Source organism: Camelus bactrianus, chromosome 12 (genome assembly GCF_048773025.1).
Source record: "Camelus bactrianus isolate YW-2024 breed Bactrian camel chromosome 12, ASM4877302v1, whole genome shotgun sequence".
In the NCBI taxonomy this organism is placed as follows: Eukaryota; Metazoa; Chordata; class Mammalia; order Artiodactyla; family Camelidae; genus Camelus; species Camelus bactrianus.
This window is the reverse complement of record NC_133550.1, coordinates 69783835-69804522: the sequence shown is the minus strand read 5'-3', so window position 1 is coordinate 69804522 and position 20688 is coordinate 69783835. Positions and strand designations below refer to the sequence as shown.

The window sequence follows — 20688 nt, the reverse complement described above, 5'->3', positions numbered from 1 at the left end:
CTCCCCCGGGGCTGGGCTGCTTCTTGCCACTGCCCTAACCTCAAATCCTTGTGGAAACCAGGGAACATTCTGGGCCTCTTCCTCCTCTGAAAACGTTTTAGGATTTAATCTGTGGATGGAAACTGTCATGAAACCACTGATTTTCGGGTTTAAGCGAAGGCCAAGGTGGGAGCTGCCAGGGGAGACTGGCTTGGGCTCCGAGCCACTGCTGCTCCGGGGCCTTCCGGCTTCGCGGGGACCCCAGAGCGGGTGCTCAGGTACTAACTGTCCCGGTGTGAGGACCACGGCACTCAAAGGAGGCGGGCGGGCTGGGCAGAGCCCCTGGAACCCCGCTGCCCCTCGCAGCCCCCATTCCCCAGTGCTCCCGCACCCCTTCCAGCATCCCCTTCCCCTCAGCCCCCCGGGCGCCTCCGTCCAGAGCCCACTGCCCAGCCTGGTGTCCCCGAGGCTCCACCAGCCGCCCGTCTGGTCCAGGCCGTCCCCTCCCAGAGCCCGGGCGCCGCCAGGTCCCCCAGCACTCAGCCGGGGCCGCCCCATCCAGTGCCCCCACTCCTGGTCTGGCCCCCCACCCCTTCATCCCCACCCTGGGCCTCCCCTCGGGCCGGCCGGGCGCCCCCCCCCCCGACGCCCCCAGCCCGGGAGTCCCGTGCCCCCTCAGGGGCCTGCCAGCCCCGCCGCCCCTCCCCCAACCCCGCGGCCCCGCAGGCCCCGGCGCGCGGCTTCCCCGGCCCGGCCCGGCCCCGGCCGCCCCTCCCCCGCGGGCCCTCCCCCCGGCAGCGGCCGCGCGTCATGGCGGCGGCGGGCGGGGCGCGTTTCGCACGCAGCGCGCCGGGCGGAGCGCTCGCCGCATTGTTTGCTTCGCTGGGGAGCGAGCGAGCGAGCCGGCCCGGGCGTCCGAGCAGCTCCGCGCCCGCGCCCGCGCCCCTCCGCCGCCGCCGCCGCCGCCGCCGCCGCTGCCACCGCCGCCGCCCGCCCGCTGGCCGGGCCCCCGCGCCGGGCCTCCGTCCGGCCCCGCCGCCCGCGCGAGCCGCTGCCCACGAGCCCGCGGCCGCCGCGCCGGGCCGGGTCGGGCCGCCGCCGACAGGAGCCCGCGCCCAGAGCGGCGGCGGGCCGGGCCTGCGCGGCCGTTGGCGGAGGAGCCGCGGGCGCCATTAGCGCCGCCTCGGCCGCGCCGGCCCCCGCGCCCGCCGCCCGGCTCCCGCGGCCGCGGCCCCGAAGGTGAGTGCGCAGGGCCGGGGCGGGCCGGGGTCGCTGGCGCCTTCGCCCGCCGCCCGCCGCCCGCCTCGCCCCGCGGCCGCCGCCGGCCTCTCGGTGGTTGTGCCGCCGCCATGTTTGGCGGCCGCGGCGGCGGCTCATTGTCCGCGGGCGGGCGGGCGGCGGGGCCGAGGGAGGCCGCGGGGTCGGGGCGGCGGCGGGGAGGCCGGGGGGCCGGGAGGAAGGGAGGCCGGCCGACGAGGAGGCCGAGCTGTCGGGCGAGGAGGCCGGGGAGTCGGGTGGGAGGCCGGGCCGGGAGGCGGGGAGGCCGGAGAGTCGGGTGGGAGGCCGGGCCGGGAGGCGGGGAGGCTGGGGAGTCGGGTGGGAGGCCGGGCCGGGAGGCAGGGAGGCCGGGCCGGGAGGCGGGGAGGCAGAGAGGCTGGGTGGGAGGCCGGGCCGGGAGGCGGGGAGGCTGGAGAGTCGGGTGGGAGGCCGGGCCGGGAGGCGGGGAGGCTGGGAGGCCGGGCAGGGAGGCCGAGTTGTCTGGGTGTCAGGGCCCGTGCTGCCCGCCGCGGCTCCCGCCCAACGAGAAGGGAGCGGGCCCGGGTCTCGGGTCCCCCGGCTGAGCGTTTGCTAGGGGGTCGCATTATGTAACGGACACGCTTGGTTTATTGAACCGGGACGGGAAACTCCCTGTTCCAGGGCCGCGCTTGGAAGACTCCAGAGGGGCGCGCAGACCTGGGGCGGCCTCCGCGCTCCACCCTGCCGCCCGCGGCGCTGAGACGCCTGCGGTGGACCCGGCTGTCCGTCCTGGGCCTTTCTGAAGGAGTAAATTGATTGAGGTATAATCTATGGAAAATGCACGCACTGCTAACGCGCAGTGGAGTTTTGATAAAAGTTCGTGCGCCCTGGTGAACAACACTCCCAGCGCCCTGAAGGGGTGGCAGGGTGGAGCGCACTCCTAGAAGTGGGTGGATGGATGGATGCTCTTACCTGGCCTGCACCTGTTCTGCCGCCGCGAGTGGCTGTGTTAACTCACCTGCACGGTCTGCGGGCTGCGGGCTGTTCCCGCTGCACTAGAGTTTAAAGGGGCTGTGCAGAGCTCGGCAGGAGATGCCCTGCTTTGAGAAGGGGAGCTGGCGTGGTGTGCAGTCGGCCCCTCCTGTGGCCACGTGGCTTTTTGGGCTGCTTTTAACAGTGATTCTGGAGAGGCTTCTTGTGCTGCGGATGGCCTCCTGGTGGGAACGCTTGTCCCTGTGCAGAAGCTCCAAGTGTGGAACCAGATTCAGCGCCTGTGGGTGTCGGGAAGTGGTGGGCTGGTGAGGTGGTCAGGCAGAGCGACCAACGCCCGCTTTCCCTGTCACAGTCAAGCTTTCACGTTACGGAGTGGCTGTGACCGTTAAGTGCTGTTCTTCCCGTGCAAAGTGGCCATGTAAAGAACTCAAGGCCCTTTGGGAGATTGTGGGTTTTAAAGGGCTGGTTAGAGTTGGAGCTCCTTGGTACTCTGCTGTCAAGGAGAAAGTTCCACGTTTGCTTTTGAATCTGTTGAGTAGCCACTGTCGCTTCTGCACCCTCCCTCACCCAGTAGGGACCCCTGAAGGTGTACTGGGACACATCGGGGTCCCTCTGTTGCAGGCTGTGGTGCTGACAGCCAGGGGCGCACCCACCTCCCTCAGGAGGGCTGGCAGGGCCAGGGCCTGCTGGGTGGTGGCTTGGCTGACCGCACCCCAGAATCCAGGGCTGTGTGGGCCCCGGGAGGCCCCTGAGATGCAGGTGAGTTAGGGCTTGGCCGACTGTGGTGTTCTCCATGCTCTTCTTTATAGGGAATGCCTGTAAAATTTAAGATAAAATGTGGATTTCTGTTTGATAAAAGAAGCAGCTGCAATCTGAAGGCTGTGTCTTAAAAAGCACACGTAGAGGCTGCTGGGATTTCCTTGTGGGGGGCTCTTCCCGGAGCCCGGGGCCTGGGGCTCCCCCTCGGGATGTCCATTTGCTGGCCAGGCCACTACAGTCACTTGCTTCCTGTCAGTGAAACGTGGTTTGGTGGGAGGGGTCTGAGAGTCAGCTCCTAAGGGGCCACACTGCATGGCAGGCGGTGGTCCGGACTTGGGGGTTCACAAGGGGGAGACCGAAAACAGACCTGTGTGGGGACAGCTGGCGGGCGTCTGGAAAGAGCCAGTTCTCGTAAGTCTCTGCGGCTGAGCCTGTGGGCTCCCCGGTAGTGGGGGCACCACAGGTGGTGCGGCAGTCTGGTGGCAGCTGAGAAGTTGCCCCGAGGGGAAGGGCTGGGCCAGGCTGGCGGGGGTCGGGGGGTTTCATGGTGGTCAGGCTGGGGCCTCCTGGGGTGAAGGCCCTGGGTGGGTGCAGGGCTTCCCTCCTGGGTGTGGGTGTGGCCACTGGCCCTGGGCATGGAGGGAGCATTCCTGAGAGGATGAAAGGGTGGGTGGGCTGAGGCTGTGGCCCCAGCAGGGGTGCTGCCCTGGGCCCCAGGGCTCGCTCCTGGGTGACAGCGTTGGCTAGGAGTTGCCCTCCGTGCCTGCTGGAGTCCGGCCCTATGTGCAGGCTTTCCTGGGCTCTGGGCTAGCCCCCCAACCATGGGGATGTGGCAGTCAGGTGTGACCTGTGGGTCTAAGAAGGTGACTGGCGGGCAGTGGGAACCGGAGTGTCCTGGGAAGGGCTTGTCACTGCCTGTGCCTCTGGAGGGTTGCAGCCTGCCCTTTCCTCCCGTCCCGGGGGTCCCTGTGGAGGGTGGCCGAAGTCCTGTTCTGAGTCCCGGGAGCAGTGGGTGGGGAGACCTCATGGACGGACAGGCTTGCTAGGAGTTTGGCTGTGGTTCACCGCGCTCAGGGGTTGTCACTTTGGGTCCCTGCGGGGAGCTGACGCGTTCTCTGTGTCTGTTTCAGGGAGCCAGTACCAAATGAGGAGGAAAGGACGAGGTCACCGCGCTGCAGCGAGGCACCCTTCCTCCCCGAGTGGCACCAAGCACTGCCCCACGCGGGAGACCCTGACCTACGCGCAGGCCCAGAGGATGGTGGAGATTGAGATCGAGGGGCGCCTGCACAGGATCAGCATCTCTGACCCCCTGGAGGTCATCCTGGAGGACGACCTCACGGCGCAGGAGCTGAGCGAGTGCAACAGCAACAAGGAGAACAGCGAGCGGCCGCCCGCCTGCCTGCGCGCCAAGCGCCACAAGAGCAGCAGGGTCAGGAGGAAGAGCGAAGCCCCGCCTGGCGCCCACGGCACGCCGGCCTCGGCCTGCGCGCTGCCGGAGCCCCGGGTGCGCGTACTGGACTACAGCCCCCCGTCCGCGCCCAGGAGGCCACCCGCCTACTACAAGTTCGTGGAGAAGTCGGCCGAGGAGCTGGACGACGAGGTGGAGTACGACATGGACGAGGAGGACTACGCCTGGCTGGAGATCGTCAACGAGAGGCGGCGGGGCGACTGCATGGCCGCCGTGTCGCAGAGCGTCTTTGAGTTCCTGATGGACCGCTTCGAGAAGGCTTCGCACTGCGAGAAGCAGAAGCAGGGCGGGCAGCAGTGCCTGATTGACGAGGACGCCGTGTGCTGTGTGTGCATGGATGGCGAGTGCCAGAACAGCAACGCCATCCTCTTCTGCGACATGTGCAACCTGGCTGTGCACCAGGAGTGCTACGGGGTGCCCTACATCCCTGAGGGCCAGTGGCTCTGCCGCCACTGCCTGCAGTCCCGGGCCCGGCCCGCCGACTGCGTGCTGTGCCCCAACAAGGGCGGCGCCTTCAAGAAGACGGACGACGACCGCTGGGGCCACGTGGTGTGCGCCCTGTGGATCCCTGAGGTGGGCTTCGCCAACACGGTGTTCATCGAGCCCATCGACGGCGTGCGGAACATCCCGGCCGCGCGCTGGAAGCTGACGTGCTACCTCTGCAAGCAGAAGGGTGTGGGCGCCTGCATCCAGTGCCACAAGGCCAACTGCTACACCGCCTTCCACGTGACCTGCGCCCAGAGGGCCGGCCTCTACATGAAGATGGAGCCCGTGAGGGAGCTGGCGGGCGGCGCCGCCACCTTCTCCGTCAGGAAGACCGCCTACTGTGACGCGCACACGCCCCCGGGCTGCACCCGCCGGCCTCTGAACATTTACGGGGATGTTGAGACAAAAAACGGGGTCTGTCGGAAGGAGGGCTCGCTGAAAACGGTCAGGTCCACGTCCAAGGTCAGGAAGAAAGCGAAAAAGGCCAAGAAGGCGCTTCGGGAGCCGTGCGCGGCCTTGCCGCCCGTGTGCGCACCCTACATCCCCCCGCAGAGGTAAGAGGTGGCCAGGCCCCCCAACCGCCTGGCTCGTGCAGGTGCCACTTGGCGGGGGTGCGGCTGTCGCGGGAGGGCCGAATTGGTGAGCGGGCGGGTGCGGTGTCCCTAACGCCCATGCTGGCGCCCGGGCGCACGAGCCAGGTCTCAGGCCCCCAGCACCCCAGGAGTTGCTGCCACCTTCCACTCAATGAGGTGCTGTTCCTCGCCCTGCTTCCCCTGCAGAGTCTGGGGATCTTGTTGGGATTTGAAAGTAACGTGTTGGAAAGTGAGGCAGCGTGGCCGAGTGAGGCCAGCGCCGGGTGGGGAGTGGAGCCGGACTGATGGGGCTGCGTCGGGAGCCTTTCTGGCTTTCCTGAGTGGTTTCTTCGGGTGCGAGTCTGCCTGGAGGGGTCGGGCTCTGCCTCGCTCCTGCTCCTGCGTGCCATTCCCAGGCCCTCCCCACCCTGAACTCGTTTCCAACTCTGCTGGTTCCTCTACTACCAACTCGTTCTTTTGTCTTGTTAGGTGTAAAAATGTTCTCATTCAGAATACGGGTAAGTGACTGGGAGTTTCCCACCGGAGCCGGTGCCATGTATGGCCTGGGGGAGCAGGGCCTCCGGACACGCTCGGAGCCTGGGGGAGGCGGCCCGCGCCGAGGGGCTTCAGAATGTGCTGAGGAGGCAGGGCCTCAGGACTGGGGTAAAGGTGCGTGCGTCTGCTCCCCAGAGCGCCTCGTGGGACAGAGGCACGTCTAAGACATGGGGGCTGCCACTCAGAATACTGCTTTACCCCGGGGGCAGTGAGTCCTTGCTTTGTACTAAGAGTTAGCAGTATAACTTCCCAAAAGGATGTTTTTTTCTTTCTATGGAGCAGTGCATACTCATTATGGGATCAGTAAATTCAGACAGAGTCTGTAAAAGGCGGTCATAATCCCTCTTACCCAGGGAAAGCCTCTGTTAAAACCAGGGTGTCCTTTTGGGAATTAGTCAGCCTGACTTTGGACAGTTTCACTTGGGTTTCTGTCTGTGGCTCAAAGTGTAGGGTCTGTATGGAGCACTAAATTGTCAGCTTTACTGAAATGAAGTAATCCAGCCGTGATCCAACACATGGCAGGGCCAGCAGTCTGAGGTGCCCCCTTGCCTGTGTCCAGCCCCGTGCGGCCACCTGGCCCGGCAACTGCTGCGGGGCACAGGCCGGCCCGTGGGGCTGCAGCCATTTGTGGGTCTGGGGTGACCAGGCCTGAATGAGAAAACTTCTGCTTTGGGCCCAAGTACTAGAGCGCACGGGTGGTGCGGCAGGGTGGCGTGCCGGCCGGCAATGTGGCCGTGTTCCAGCTTGTCGTCTCCCAGGGTAGGAACCCGCTGACTTCAGTTGGGCGTAGAGATCAGAGACGCACCTGGTGAGCGACTGTGGCCGCAGGCTGTGCGGTCTGTGTTGCCCAGAGCCTGGGAGTCGCCTCACCGCCCGCAGCGCTCCCGGCTGCCCTTGGCCAGTCGGCGACCCCGGTGTGAGACCACCTGTGCAGCCTCGGGACAGGCACTGGGATGGAACTGTGGCCCGAGGAGCCGCTGGCCTGGCAGCCCCTTTCTCAGGACTGAGGCCCCGGGGTTGTGTAGCTGGGGAAAGCCGGGTGAGCTGCCTGCAGGAGGAAGCAGGGTTCTCTGGACGGCCTTCGGTGCAAGACCAGCTAGAGCTGAGGCAAGCCTGGGAGATCTCCGAGGAGGATCTGCCTGTGTCCCCGCAGAGAGGAGGGCTGGCTGCAAGGAGGCTGGGGAGGTGGCAGGGACTAGAAGTGCATTTGTGATTTTGAGTGGTTCAAAGTTAGGTTTTCGAGGGAAAAAGAACTGAGACCAAGTAGCTTTAAGGTCATATGAGAGGATGTTGGTTTAATTTTTAAAAACTTTTTAGCATTTTTAAACTCCCAAGGTTGTTTTCCACATGTCTCGGTAGCAGAGCCCAGAGCAGAGATGTGGGTGTCGTGAGGCTTTGCCGGCCCTGTTCCGAGAACTCCAAGTCTGAGGGGTCCAGCCCGAGTCCAGGGCTGTTGAGGCCCAGGTGGCCCCAGCCTGTCAGTGGGGCTCTGTGCTCCCCTGGGTGGGCTGGCCGGGTCTTGGTGGGGTCCCTCTGCCCCGAGGGTCCTGTCCCCTGGCAAGGACGAACTGCTCCTGTGTGGCTGTCCGGTTGGCATGGGGCCGTGCAAGTCTGTCTGCCTTTTCCCTCCCTCACCTGCTTTCAAAGTAAAATAAGTCGTTTTCTGACTTGGAAACAACACACGTGGAAACGGAAAAGATATGAAAAGTCAAGTGTAAAGAAAAGAGAGCGTTCTGTTTTCTCCCGCCTTTGCCTTCCCTTCCGAGAAGAGCCGTCGGGGCCTGTGCTGGGGCAGCCCGCCCTGTTGAAGCGGCTCTTCTGGTCCGATGCGCCCTGGCCCTGCACCCAGGTCCTGCTGCTTCGCAGGGGACGGCGGGGACCAGCTGGGCAGAGGGGTGCGTGGAGTCAGAGCCTCCCGCTGCCCTTTGAGCAGTGAGCCCGTTCCTCTGGGCGCCAGATCTGGCCAGCCTTCCCTCCAGCTGCACCCTGGGCGTCGCTCTGTATCGGGGAGGAGGGGTCTCTGCAGAGGCACAGGCCCCTGGCCTTGTTGGTCTGGGCTCTGCCGTTCTCTCTGGGGTCCGCCACTTGCACGTTACTCAGGGTGGTGAAGGCGCAGGTGAGGACGGAGCGCAGGGCTGCAGCCCTGTCTCCGAGAGACACCAGGTGAGCGGCCCGGGCCGGTGGGTGGAGGAGCCTTTTTTCATGTTGGTGGCAGTTAACTTTGTTACATTTTGTGAGAGTTTTGATGGCAGGGGCCTGGGGGAACCAGAGACGCTGCTTGGCCCCCCAGATGGATGCCCCACGGCTGTGTGGAAAGGAAGCTCTGAAACCACACTGTGGAGCCGGAAGCTCAGGGAATGAGGTGCGTGGCCTGTGGGGAGCTTCTGATGGACACTTGGGGTCACACCTGGAGTCGATGGGGCTTCGAAGTGGCAGGAGGCTTTGTGGTGGGGCTCCCTCTCCTCCGCAGACCCCGGCAGGGACTGGAATTGCGTTGGGGTGTTATCTTTATTCCAATTTCTACTTTTTTACCTGGAAATAACTCCAAATTTACAAAATGTTGGAAAAATGGAAAAAACTGCACCCAGACTCTGCTCACCCAGAGTCCCCTCTTGCTGACATTCCTCCTGTTTCCCCGAGTGCGGTTCCAAAAGGCAGCCACCCTCCCCTGGAGCCTCCCCGCCTCCAGTCAGGACGGGTCGGGCACCCCTTTGCTCTGGGCATCCCCACACCTTCTCTCATCTCCTGAGATGGGCATGTTGAAAGAGGACCCCACATCCCGCCCCGGGAGAGAGCAGTCCGCGTGCTGAGGGAGGTGCGCCCGGGACCGCGGGCGCCGTGTGGCCCCGCCTGGGGGCGGCAGTGTCCCTGCTCCTTGGTGACCAGGGCGTCACTGGTGCCTCCGCCAGACGGTTTCTGCTTTTGATTTTTCTGGAGCTGCCTGGGGTCCAGGGGCCCCTCTTCGCTTCAGCCCAGACGGCCTGTCCCTCGGTCTCGTGGCCTTCTTTCCTTGAGGGCGGGAAGTCCCTGTCCGCCTCTGTGCTCCCTCCAGTTCTTTCCCTCAGGCACCCCCTCTTCCCTGCCATGTGGGTGATAGGTGTGGTTTGCGGAGGGTCCACCCCACTGGGCACTGAGGTGGGCGGCTCAGGGAGGCCAGCATTTGGTGGGAGTTCTCGTGGAGCTGGGCTCAGCCCAGCGGGCTGTCACTGTCGACCTGACCATGGGGATGGCCGTGACTGTGGGTGACGGCGAGGCCTGGCTGGGAGGTGTGGACACGCCCAACCCCGCATCTTGGGGCTCCAGGCTGTTGTCTGTGTGGTCGGAGCCCCGAGGAGGGTGTGGGTGGTCCTGACCTGCGTCGGGCTGGGCAGGGGGTCTCCTGGGAGCCGGTGTGCACAGAACCCCTTCCCTTGCGAGGGTGATTCTGGGCCGCTGGGGTCTGGAGGGTGGCTTTCACTCGTGCCCCCCGACCCGCATCCGAGTGCTGAAGGTGAGAGGCGTCTGTTACAGAGACGCTGACGGCTCGGCGTGGCTTAAGGAGGGTGAGTAGGGTCTAGCACCCCGCTCTGCAGAGGTGGCCCCTGGGGCATCACGGGCACTCCTGTGTGCAGGTGGGGATCGCTTGGTAATGCAGTTTTTTTGTGTTTCATGACCTTCATATAAAAAGTTTAAGAACAGAAAGCTGGAATCTAATATCGATTTATCAAACATAACCAAAAAAAACATTAAAGAACATCACTTTGGGGACCCTTCTAGCTCCGTTAGCCACCCCCCGTCACGGTGACCACTCCTTGTAAATTGGGTGTGGGTTCTGCTAGGGCCTGTTTTTCTGGTGGTTCTGCCCTCGGCACGCGATCTGGTGTGGGTTTGGGCGTAGACCTTGAACACGGTGCTGTCGCACACACGTGCACACACAGCATTGGTGCCACTGTGCAGCTGCATCACTGTCCCCAGAGTCAGCGCCCCGGGTCCCTATGGTGGTGCCCAGGGCCGGTGTCCTCCTGGCACACTGTCCGCAGCGGGCGTGTCAGGTGTCGGCGGCCTGGTATGTCCCTCTCTGCCAGCAGCCCTGGGGTTTGTGCTCCTGTGTCTTCCTCTCAGCTTATCTTGTTGTTTTTAATGTCTTTAGAAACCTTTTTAAATTTGGAAATCTGAGAAGGGGGTGCCCGCCTGTCTGGTGGCCCGTCCGCCTCACCCGTTCCTTCCTTTGATGCTTTGGGGCAGACCCCAGTCGTGTTACCTCATCAGCAACACGTCTGTGTGGGTCCCAGGTGAGGGTCCTTAGAACAGAACCCGGAGCTTGCTGTCGAGAAGAAGCGGGCTTGGTTGGCACGTGCGTCCTGTCCAGGTCCTCGGCTCCCCCGTGTGTCCTCCGCGTCTGCCCCACACACGCCGGTCCCCGTGCCCACACCTCTGCCCACCCGCCCAGCCCCGGGCGTGGCCCCCAGCCGCCCGCGGGGTCCTGCTCCCGCAGGAAGCCGCGCGTTGCACGTGTTGGCTTGGCACGAGCTCGCCCCGCTCAGTGCTTGCTAGGACTTTACTGTTTTGTTGAAAGTTCATGGCTCCATAAAAACTTCCATAAAAAATTTAGTGTTAGAAAGAGTGTTTTTTCAAGTTAGCACTTCTGGCGCTCCGTGTAGACCAGGTTTGCAGGGCGAGGAAGCTCGCCGCGGCCCCCTCAGCTTCTCCGAGCGGGTGGGCGCTTTCCTGTCTTCCCAAAGCCAGCCCCTCCCAGGGCCGCCAGCCGGGGCGCCGTGCGGGGATTGCCTTTTTATTCCATATCTTCATTTTATTTCATGGCTTGTGCTTGTTACGGCATATTTAATCGTTCCTGAGAGCCTCGTGGTGGTCTTCTCAAAGCTCCTGGAGGCCCCCTTGGCCTTGGCACGGACCCCCTGTGGAGAGTTGCCCCCGGACCAGATGTCCCGGCCCCTCAGGCATGGCTCTCTTTTCAGGGTGGATAGCAAACCTCCGCAGTGATTTCTCTCCCCGGAGACCTGGACAGTTGGAACCGCGCTTCCAGGGCGCTGCTCCTGGGCCCCTGCTCCCCGGTGGGAGGCCCCCGCTGCTCTCTGCGTGCTGTGCTGTTCTGTCCAGCTCCTTGACACACGCTCTTGGGAATTTGGAAATGCCATAGCATTGGTGTGTCTTGTTTTCTCTTGCTGGCATCGCCACTAGTCTGCACCGAGACCTTCCTGGTCACCCAGAGATACTTTACCACGTTTTCCCTCTGTACTGAGGGACACACCGGGTCCTTATTACCTCATGGGTGACGCTGGCTCCTGCCTCTCCCGTGGGAGCAGGGAAGGTGGCTATCGTGGTCCTGTCCTGATTTCGGGAGGCAGCTCCCGGTGTGCCCTGATGGAGGCCCTGGGCCCATCTCACAGGACCCTCACCCCCGTGTGGGTCTCGGGTCATGTGGACCCTGCTTTCCCACGACTTCTGAGGTGATCGTGTTTGCTCTCCAATCTGTGGCTGCGTGCGCTGTGTCCGTGGACCTCTTGTGCTGTGGCCACCCCCCGGGACAGACCTGGGCCCAGGCGCTGTGTGTGCCCGGGGTCTGGCCTGACGCGGCCCCGCTGCGCGCCTTCCGGTCATCGGGACGAGGCTGGGCTTATCTTGGCTTCCAGCTGTGAACCTCTTCTGAAAACCACTTTCTTCTTTTTTCTTTTGTGGGTGGGAGGAAAACATTAAACTTGATTGGGTTTCTAGAACAATCATTATAAATGTATTTAGGCTTTCTTTTTTAATGTCAGTTTTGAAAAGTGATGTTTTTCTACAGGTTTGTCCGGCGTCTCAGATTTCACGATACACGGGTTTAGTTGACTTCTGTTCCATTTGTTTGTTTACTAGTCTGAGAACGCGAATCACAAGGTTTCCAGCATGGTCGGGCCACCCTGGGCTCTGCCTCGTCCTGACCGGGGCCCTTCTCTTTAAGGCCCGCCCACCTCTGGTTGTTGAGACTCCTGTGTGTGCTTGTTTCCCGTTTCAGTACTTTTTGCCTTTCCTGTCTTTTCCACAGCTTTACTGAGATTTCACTGACGTGTGATGTTGTAAGGTCGCGGTGTCTGTGGGGCCCTTGAGTGCTGGCCGCCGTGCGTGTGGGCGGGAAAGGCCAGCTGGGGAGAGCCTGGTGCTCCCGCACGCCGGTGGGCTGGGGGTGCGCTGGTCTGAGGCCTGGGACCCTCCTCTCAACGTGCTCTTGCCAAATACCTTGTTTCTTAGAAAACACTTAACACAGAATACAGAGCCGCGCAGCTTGACAGTTACCGCAGGGCAGACACTTGTAACACCGCCATGTGGGAAGGGAGGGCTGACCCGCCCTTTGGCGACCCCTCCCGCCCCCAGGACCCGTGAGGGACTCGCCGTCTCCCCTTCCCGGGCACCGTGGCCCGCGTGCTTCAGAGTCACGAGTCCTTTGCGGCCTCCTTAGAGGTCCTGCTCCGAGGTGCCACGGGCCCGTCCCCAGGGTCGCTCTGCCCTCCGCCTGCTGCCCGCTGGGCTGGGCTTGATGGGTGTGGGGGACGTGGTGGGCGTGCTGGGTGCTGGCACTGCTCTCCTGGGCGCTCACAAGCGCTGTGCGTCCTCTCCTCGCAAGAGGCTTGGGGACATCATGGTCCCTGTAGTGAAGGTGGCCGACCCCCAGCTGCTTCCGCCTTGGGGTGTTCCATCTTTCCTCCTCTGAGGTGACCAAGTGGGACCGTCCCCACCCTCTGTGAGAACAAAGGGTTCTGTGGGGTCTGGTCACACCTACACGAACTCTGGTGAGGCTCAAAGGAAGCAGGAACCCCCAAAGCTCTGCCGGACGCTGCAATGAGTTAGAAGTGACAAGGGGGAGCTGACTGTGTTCCCGCAGAGCCAGGGCGGCGGCGCTGGCGGCCTGAGCACCGGCTCTGAGATGTGGTGGGAGCACGGGGTTTGTAGGAGTGATGCTGTGGTTTCTAGTTTCCGTGATGAGAACCTGTTGTGTGTCCTGCTTGGCAGCTAAACTCTGAGTTTTTCCGTGTTCTAGATTAAATAGGATTGCGAATCAGGTGGCGATTCAGCGGAAGAAGCAGTTTGTTGAGCGAGCGCACAGCTACTGGCTCCTCAAAAGGCTGTCTAGGAACGGCGCCCCCCTGCTGCGGAGACTCCAGTCCAGCCTGCAGTCCCACAGGAGCAGCCAGCAGGTACGTGGCCCGCCTGGCTCCCCGCCCTGCTGGCGCCGGGTGCGCGGTGACTCCCAGCCCCGGTCTCGGCCGGTCCTGGAAGTGCAGAGGACCTCGTGCCAGCGTCAGGCCCGTCCGCGTCACGGGTGTTCCCGTGCTTTGAGTTCTGCCTCCCTCTCCGATGCTGCCCGTTGCAGGCAGGGTGTCCTTGCCGGGGGCAGAGCAGCAGGAGGTGAGGCCCGGCCAGGGACGTGGGCCACGCATCCCTGAGGGAGTCACCTCGAGGGCCCCATGCTGGAGGAGACAGGGGCCACCACGAGTGAGAGGAAACCGGAGTTTTGTTTCTTGAAAGAGCAGAACCAGACGCGCTCTCACACTTCAGTAGCCACTTTGGGTTTACAGAACCACCTGATGCTGTGGAGCAGGTCCCAAAGCACGGACTTAGGACGGGACAGGCTCTGTAAGACGCCACGGGAGGGAAAAGGAACAGAGGGTTCTTCTGACCTTTGCCCCAGGCCCCTGGCGGCATCGCCCTTCCTGCTGAGGGGCCTCCAGGCTCAGCCTCCTGCCCTGGGCGGGGCTGCTGGGCGGACTGGTGCAGGGTGGCGCCCTCCTCTCCCCCCTCCCCTGGCTCACGCCTGCCCAGCTCCAGTTGGGTTGTCGTGCGGCCGCCGCACCTGCGTCCGGAAGGTCAGCTGCTCTGTTCCTTTGCATCCTGAGTGGCAGTGGCTGAGTGGGTCTGGGGGCCGCTGTGCTTGTGGGTTGGGGGCCGAGGGCTCTCTGGACCCAGCAGGTCCCTAGTGTTCCCAGGGGCTCCCTGGTGAGGAGTCACCCCTTCCGCTGTGCTCTCGGTTGGGGCATGACTCCGGGAAGCTGTGAGGGTCCTCAGCCCTGGTGTCCCCGCCCTGCACACTGAAGGGTCTCCCTTAACCCAAGTTTGCGGCCACGCTGGACGTGTGGTGGATGCGGCCAGGCATCCTGAGGCACTGCTGGCCTGTGAGTGCTCGGCTGCCCGGCGCCTGCCCACTGCGCCCTCCAGCATGGGGACAGCTGACAGCTTTGGACACACCCCTGTGTCATGTCCTGCTGCTGACCTGGGGGCTGTGGGTGGCCCCTGGCCCCTGACCTAAACCTTCCGTCCTTCACTGACATGCCACATGTTCCTGCCCTTCCTCCCGTCAGGGCCAAGTCAGGACTCGTGCCTGTGGGCTGGGAGGGCTGACTGCAGGGTGGGGGGGTGTCCAGGATGCAGTGCAGCTGGAGTCGTAGGGACTGAGGGTGGCCTGGCTCACCTGGGCCAGGTCTCGGGGGACCCGGGAGGGGAGGGGTGGGGGCTGGGCCAGAGCCTGCGAAACCTCTGGGGCAGGAGAGGGTGGTGGGTGCAGCAGTGGGCGTCAGAGGATCGGGGCAGTGAGGCAGGTCAGGGCCTTCTTCATCGCTCCAGTGATGGCACAGAATCATCTTGGGGCTGGAGGGCCGTCCACGCACACGGGGCCGGGCAGGGACCAGCCGCGGGGCTGGGGGCTCAGCTCAGTGTCTGAGCTTGGAGCCTGTGTGGTCTGTGCATGGGACTTGGATGGGTTTGAGGACAGAGAAGCTGGGGGATTGGGGGCCATGGGCACGTGAGAGGCTTGCTGGCACCTCAGGAGGGCTGGGGGCCGCTCCTGGGAGAACAGGAGCCCTCAGGAGGCTGACACTTGGACTTGAGACCTGGTGCTTCCGATTCACATCCTGCCCCAGGTGAGATAAGTTTCTCGAACAAATTCACCCACAGGACACCAGGGAGAGGGAAGTAGCTGTCCTGGCAGGAGGGGTCGGGAGGAGCCACGCAGGTATGGGTTCCTGTGACTTCACTGATCCCTGAGCTGTGCCTGGGCCTGATCAAGAGAGAACCTGACTCGGGCTGGAAGCTCACTGTGTGGCTGCCACCCACCTTGGGGGTGAGCTCCGCCTCATGGAGGGGTGGGGGTGGGGCAGCCAGCAGTGCTCCCACCTCTCCCTGGCGGATGGTGAGTTCCCGGGGGGCATCTGAGACATTCATGTTCCACTTGGATGTCTCAGTCTTGGGGTGATTCTGAGGTCTTGTCAAACTTTAAAAGTCCTCGATGCTGGAGTTTAAAGGGCTTGTTTGTCTGTGTTTCTGGGCTCTTGCCCTGAGCTTGGCCCCAGAAGAGGGCAGGTGCGGCCCCTCCCTCCCGTGGGGGACAGACAGACAGACAGACAGACAGACAGACAGACTGGCCGAGCTGGTCTGAGGGCATACGAGGTGCCTCTGCCTCTGTGGCTGTGGTCTGTTTGGAGTCCACTGGGGCTTGTTTTGACCTCATGCGTGGGTTCCTGCTGGTCCTGGCTCAGTGGACGTGCAGCCCCTTCTTGGGGGCCTCCAGTGGCCCTCTTCAGAGCCAGCTGGGGTAGGGCAGGTGGGTCCCATCCGTCTGTCTGTCCTGACCTGCTTGAGTGAGCACGCCCTGTGCTTCCCCCTGATGCAAGGGTGTCCCCGTCAGCTCTCTGGTGGCGTGAGGATGACGTGGTTGTCCTGCTATGCCCGGACAGGTCCCCTCACTGTCCAGTCTGCTGCTGCTGGGGTCAGCAGCGTCCAGGGGCTGGGGCAGCTGTCCTGGGGTCTTACACCCTCAGTAGTGTCCTGGGAGTCAGGTGAACCTGCTGGGGCCACCACCCTGCAGAGCTGGTCTGCCCTGTGCCCCCGGACCAAGCTGGTCCTGACCATGGGCGGGGTCTGGTCCTCTCCCTTCCAGGCAGTAGGCATCCTTTTCTCATTCGTTGGGTGGACGTTGGTTTGATTGCAAATAGTCTTCTAGACCTTCTTTCCTGGTAGCCTTTTGGTACAGGAAATAACTGGGTTACTCTCCCACTTTATGGAAACTTTTGGGATTGGTTTTATGTTGGAAACAAAGGTCCCTTGTAAGCAGAGTCAGGAACTCAGGCCCTTTTGTGCAGAAGAGGTGTGAGTCCAGTCAGGTCCTGGCAGCGAGCTGCCATGTGCCGGGAGGGCAGCCCCCCGTGGCCCCTGGTTTCCCAGCCGGGGCAGTGAGCACTGGCAGCACCCGGCCGCCCAGGGCTCAGAGGTGCTTGTCTGCTTTTTTTTTGCCTCCTCCTGCTCAGTAGCGTCTACAGCCTCTTAGCCGATGTTTCAGTGTCTTATTTCACACTGACGGGCGAGGTGATGTTCAGACACTCTTGGGGAGTTTGGTTTCTGAGCCTCTCAGTGCGCTAGCTGGGCCTGTTTACACAGTTCTGTAAAGCCCTGTTTAGTGCCTGAGGATTTCAAGCAACATGAAAATTAGCCGGGTGATTCCAGTCTGTGGACGCTGAGGCTGCACCAGAGGATGCCTGGTGGAGAGGAGACTCCGGCCCACCCTCGGCCCTGTGCCTGGCCTGCCGTGCCTCTGCTGCACCTCCCCGCCTGGAGCTGAAGATGCCTGGCAGCTCTCCCACCAGCCCTGCGCCTTCAGGCTCTGAGATCCGAGGAAGCAGGGTCCGCTGTGGATGGCCCCAAGTGCTGTGGCCTGGGCCCATCCACACAGTTCCCACCCTCTGGGCAGAGAGCTACCTGCTGCCTGGGTTCAGACTGGGGTGAGCGCTGGGGAGGGGACCCTGCCAGGTGGCTGAGCTGCTCAGCTCTGTCCAGCAGGGGCGGGCAGAGAGAACAGTGTCTGAGAGTCGTGGAGCATGTTCTGGAAACGGATGCTGGGCAGGGACTCAGCCAAGGCTGTAGGTGCATGTGTGTCCCCAGCAGTGGTGAAGCAGAGCCGCTCTTACGTCCAGGAGATGGCACGTGAGGTTGGGTCGGCGGCTGCTGGGATGAGGAGGGCCCTCAGTACCGGCCCGAAGCCTTGACAGGGACAGATTTGAGTGTCTTGGGCTGGTTTGGGGAGGAAGCAGGGGAGCCCTAACTGCTCCTTCCTGCGTCTGAGCCCCCCACCCCCCTCCCTGGGAGCTGTGGTCGGGCATGTGGGCTTTCTGGCATCGGGTGGTGTTGGCTGCAGGCGAGTAGAAGTGGGCTCCGGAGCTGGGGACAGACAGCAGTCATGAGTGGACGGTGGCCGCCTGGGACAAGCGTGCTGAGGATCACAGGTCCGCGCAGAGCCTGGGGTCAGAAAGGGGGTGAGGACGTGCCTGGGGCGGCGAGGTAGGAGACGCAGGTCAGGCGGCCCCGCGGGGCAGAGCGCGCCATGGGAGGCCCCTGGTCGTCCCACCTGGACTGCACGCTGCCCGGTGCTGGCAGGGTCCCCCATCCATGGACCCTGGTCCCCGGCCCTCCCTGGGCCGGCCGCGCGCCCTGAGTGCGCATCCCCGTCGAGCCCTGTGCCTTTGGCCTCTGCCGGTCCGTCCTTGCGTCCTGTGAAGGGTGCAAGGCCGACTCCCATTCTTTTTCTCAGAGGGAGAACGACGAGGAGATTCAAGCCGCCAAGGAGAAGCTCAAGTACTGGCAGCGGCTGCGGCACGACCTGGAGCGCGCGCGCCTGCTCATCGAGCTCCTGCGCAAGCGCGAGAAGCTCAAGCGGGAGCAGGTGCGGCGGGGCGGGGTCAGAGGGGCGGGGCGGGGTCAGGGGCGGGGAGCAAGTGCAGAGGGGTGGGGTCAGGGGCAGGTGGCGGGGGGGGGGGGTCAGAGGGTGTGGAGCAGGTGCGGAGGGGCGGGGAGCAGGTGTGGTGGGTCAGAGTGGGGGAGTAGGGATGGGGGCTGGCGAGGGCTCTTGGGATTGGGGAGGCGAGGGGGAGCTGTGTCCTAGGGGCAGCGGTTCTGGCCCCCTGCTTCCTTCAAGTCCTCGTGAGGAGTGCAGGCCGGGTGACCCCTGGCCCAGACGCACGCGGCTTTGTGGAGGGGACGCTGACCCCCGTAGTGAAGGAGGTTGGTTAGGGTGGGGGCAGTGTGGTGTCTGGCGCGGTGTCCTGGGAGGCAGTGGGTGGGAAAGGGGATGCGTGTGCCGCGTGAACTCGGGCCAGTTGGTGCTTGTGGCCTTTGAAGTGGGCACTCTGATCCGCCTGGGTGGCCCTGAGCACTCAAGCAGAAGGTAGCTTCTCAGAGGGAGGGTGGCCTAGGGTGCTGAGACCCATGTGCCGGCCCCCAGGTGAAGGTGGAGCAGATGGCCCTGGAGCTGCGGCTGACCCCGCTTACGGTGCTGCTGCGCTCTGTGCTGGACCAGCTGCAGGAGAAGGACCCTGCCCGGATATTCGCCCAGCCTGTGAGCCTGAAGGAGGTGGGTCTGCTGCTCCCGGGTCCCTCATCCTGCCTTGAGTCTGCGATCACGAAAGTGACGCTTCGCTGTAGAACACGGGAGATACACTAGGTGAATGTGCCTGCCTAGGAAAAAGCTCTTCCGGGTGTGTGTGCCCCGACCAGGCCCTGTGTTTTTAACTGAGGGCCTTGAGTCCTGGGAGGGCCCGTAGAGGGACTCAGTTTGGAGTGTCTCAGTGCTGCCGCCCGGCACTGGGTGGGGTGCATGAGTGCGCGCGTGGCCCTTAGACAGCAGGCGTGCTGGCTGTGCAGGGGGAGTTGGGATGCGTGTGTGCACGTGCGGCCCCTAGACAGCACGCGTGCTGGCTGTGCAGAGGGAGTGAACCCTGGCTTGTCTGCAAGTGAGCATCTTCTCCCTGAGCCCAGGTGCCAGACTACCTGGACCACATTGAACGCCCCATGGACTTCGCCACAATGAGGAAGCGGCTGGAGGCACAGGGGTACGGGACCCTGCGGGAGCTGGAGGAGGACTTTGATCTCATCGTGGACAACTGCATGAAGTACAACGCCAAGGACACAGTGTTCTACCGGGCCGCCGTGCGGCTGCGGGACCAGGGCGGCGTGGTGCTCAGGCAGGCCAGGCGCCAGGTGGACAGCGTTGGCTTCGAGGAGGCCTCGGGAATGCACCTTCCCGAGCGGCCTGCTGCAGCCCCCCGGCGACCTTTCTCCTGGGATGAGGGTGAGTGTGGCCCGCAGACTCCGTGAGGGCTTGTCTGGGAGGGGGAGCACAGGGACCACATGCCAACTTGATGTTCCCTGGTGGCCTCGGGAAAAAGAGAGACAGGCGAAGTTTAATGTCTTCAACTTCGTAAATCTAGGCGGCATGATTTTAGCTTGTGATCGACGTAAAAATTACTGAAGGTGTTATTCACTGGTGTTAATTTTCTCTCTGCCACATGGTGTGCGTTTCATACTCAGCACATCTCTGTTCAGAGCAGCCACATTTCGGGTGCCCACTCAAGACATTTGTGGTCAGGGGCCCCGAGAGGGGCAGCCCGGTCCACCTGAGACAGACTGGGAGGCAGTGTGGTCTGGTGGGCCCTGGTGGACTTCTCCGGAGGCTCTGTGACCAGAGGGAGGCTGCTGCTGTTGGGGGTGGACAGGAGGCAAGCCTGGCCCTCCTGGACCCCCGACCTTCACTCTGGGCTGGCACGGCGGCGGAGACGGTCTCGGGACGGGCGCCCGGTGCGTCTCAGCGGCCTGCTTGCTTGTTCTGGTTCTTGGGAAACTGGCTGCCCCGCCCTGGATGCCCCTCTCTGGCCACCGCGGACCTCCCTGGGCAGGCAGGGGCCTTCGGAAGATGTGTGTTACCTGCGTGAACTTCTCACCCAGGTGTTGGCTCAGGGGAAGGCTAGGAGTGAGGGGTCCAGATTCCTTTCTTCCTCCGCACCTGGATAGGGACGCAGGCGAGCCCGTGACTGCGTGTTTCTCCTGCTGTGCTGACGGGCAGGGCAGCTGTTAGGAAGGGTCTCTCTGGGGCTTCAGATGACGTGGCTTTCGAGGTCGTTATCTGCGTTCTTACTAACTTCCCTGTACTACTGTCTTGTCTCCTTCGCACACAAGACTGGTGCTCTGGTGAAAGGTGTGTCCGTGGAGGGCGGCGGGTCCCTGGCCCGGACGCCATGCTGCCGTTTCGGCCCCCTCCCCACTCCCCGCTCCCACTTTGATGGTCAGTGGGCGCCGTAGACCGGTTTTGGTTCTTAACCACTTCTCACAGGTTTTAGGTAACCCATGCTTTATGTGTTTGGGTGTTTGGCTGCAATTGAAATTGCTAGTGAATTTTGTAGTAGTAAATGTGCCTGAGATTCCGAATTACTGGTGATTTTTGCAGCCCAGTTTTCAAAAAGCACCCCCAGCAGCCTGGGCCTTGGACCGGAGCTCAGACACCAGATGTGACGTACAGACGCCCAAGCTGGTGCCTCTGGCAGGTCCACGCCTCCCTCGGGCTCTGCCTTGTGCCTTCACTCGGCACAGGCCACCAGTCTTGGCAGGAAGGCTTGGCCTGGTTGTGTGCCCAGAGCGGGTGGTGTCCCTGGGTGCTGTCCCTGCTTCCATGCAGTGTGGTCCCATGGCCTGGCCGGCCGTGGACTCAAATGCTTTCCTCAGGAGCATTGTGACACCCGTGGTGTGAGGCACACATCTCCTGTGGCCACAGGCCCTGGGTTCAGAGCACGGTGGGGGCTTGGGGCTGTCCCACTGTGCTGGCAAGGCTGTCTTAGAAGGTGGCACTGGTGT

The 20688-nt window shown here is 63.2% G+C and overlaps 1 protein-coding gene across 8 annotated transcripts in view; it reads left to right on the top strand.

Moving 5' to 3' along the window:
* The first annotated feature begins 1065 nt into the window (after nucleotides 1-1065).
* Nucleotides 1066-20688, top strand: part of BRD1 (bromodomain containing 1) — a 33288-nt gene continuing 13665 nt past the window's right edge. The window contains exons 1-7 of one of the 8 annotated variants that reach the window (XR_012511028.1): nucleotides 1069-1218; nucleotides 1897-2036; nucleotides 4098-5475; nucleotides 13061-13217; nucleotides 17597-17728; nucleotides 18287-18415; nucleotides 18820-19132. Coding sequence is in view for 6 of the 8 variants with exons in the window: in XM_074375784.1 (XP_074231885.1) it covers nucleotides 4112-5475; nucleotides 13061-13217; nucleotides 17597-17728; nucleotides 18287-18415; nucleotides 18820-19132 (2095 nt within the window). In the remaining 2 variants the exon portion in view is untranslated. Of the gene's footprint in view, nucleotides 1219-1896; nucleotides 2037-3354; nucleotides 3379-4097; nucleotides 5476-13060; nucleotides 13218-17596; nucleotides 17729-18286; nucleotides 18416-18819; nucleotides 19133-20688 lie in introns of those variants that run through there. The other 7 variants (XM_074375789.1, XR_012511027.1, XM_074375783.1 and 4 more) reach the window with 7 other exon arrangements.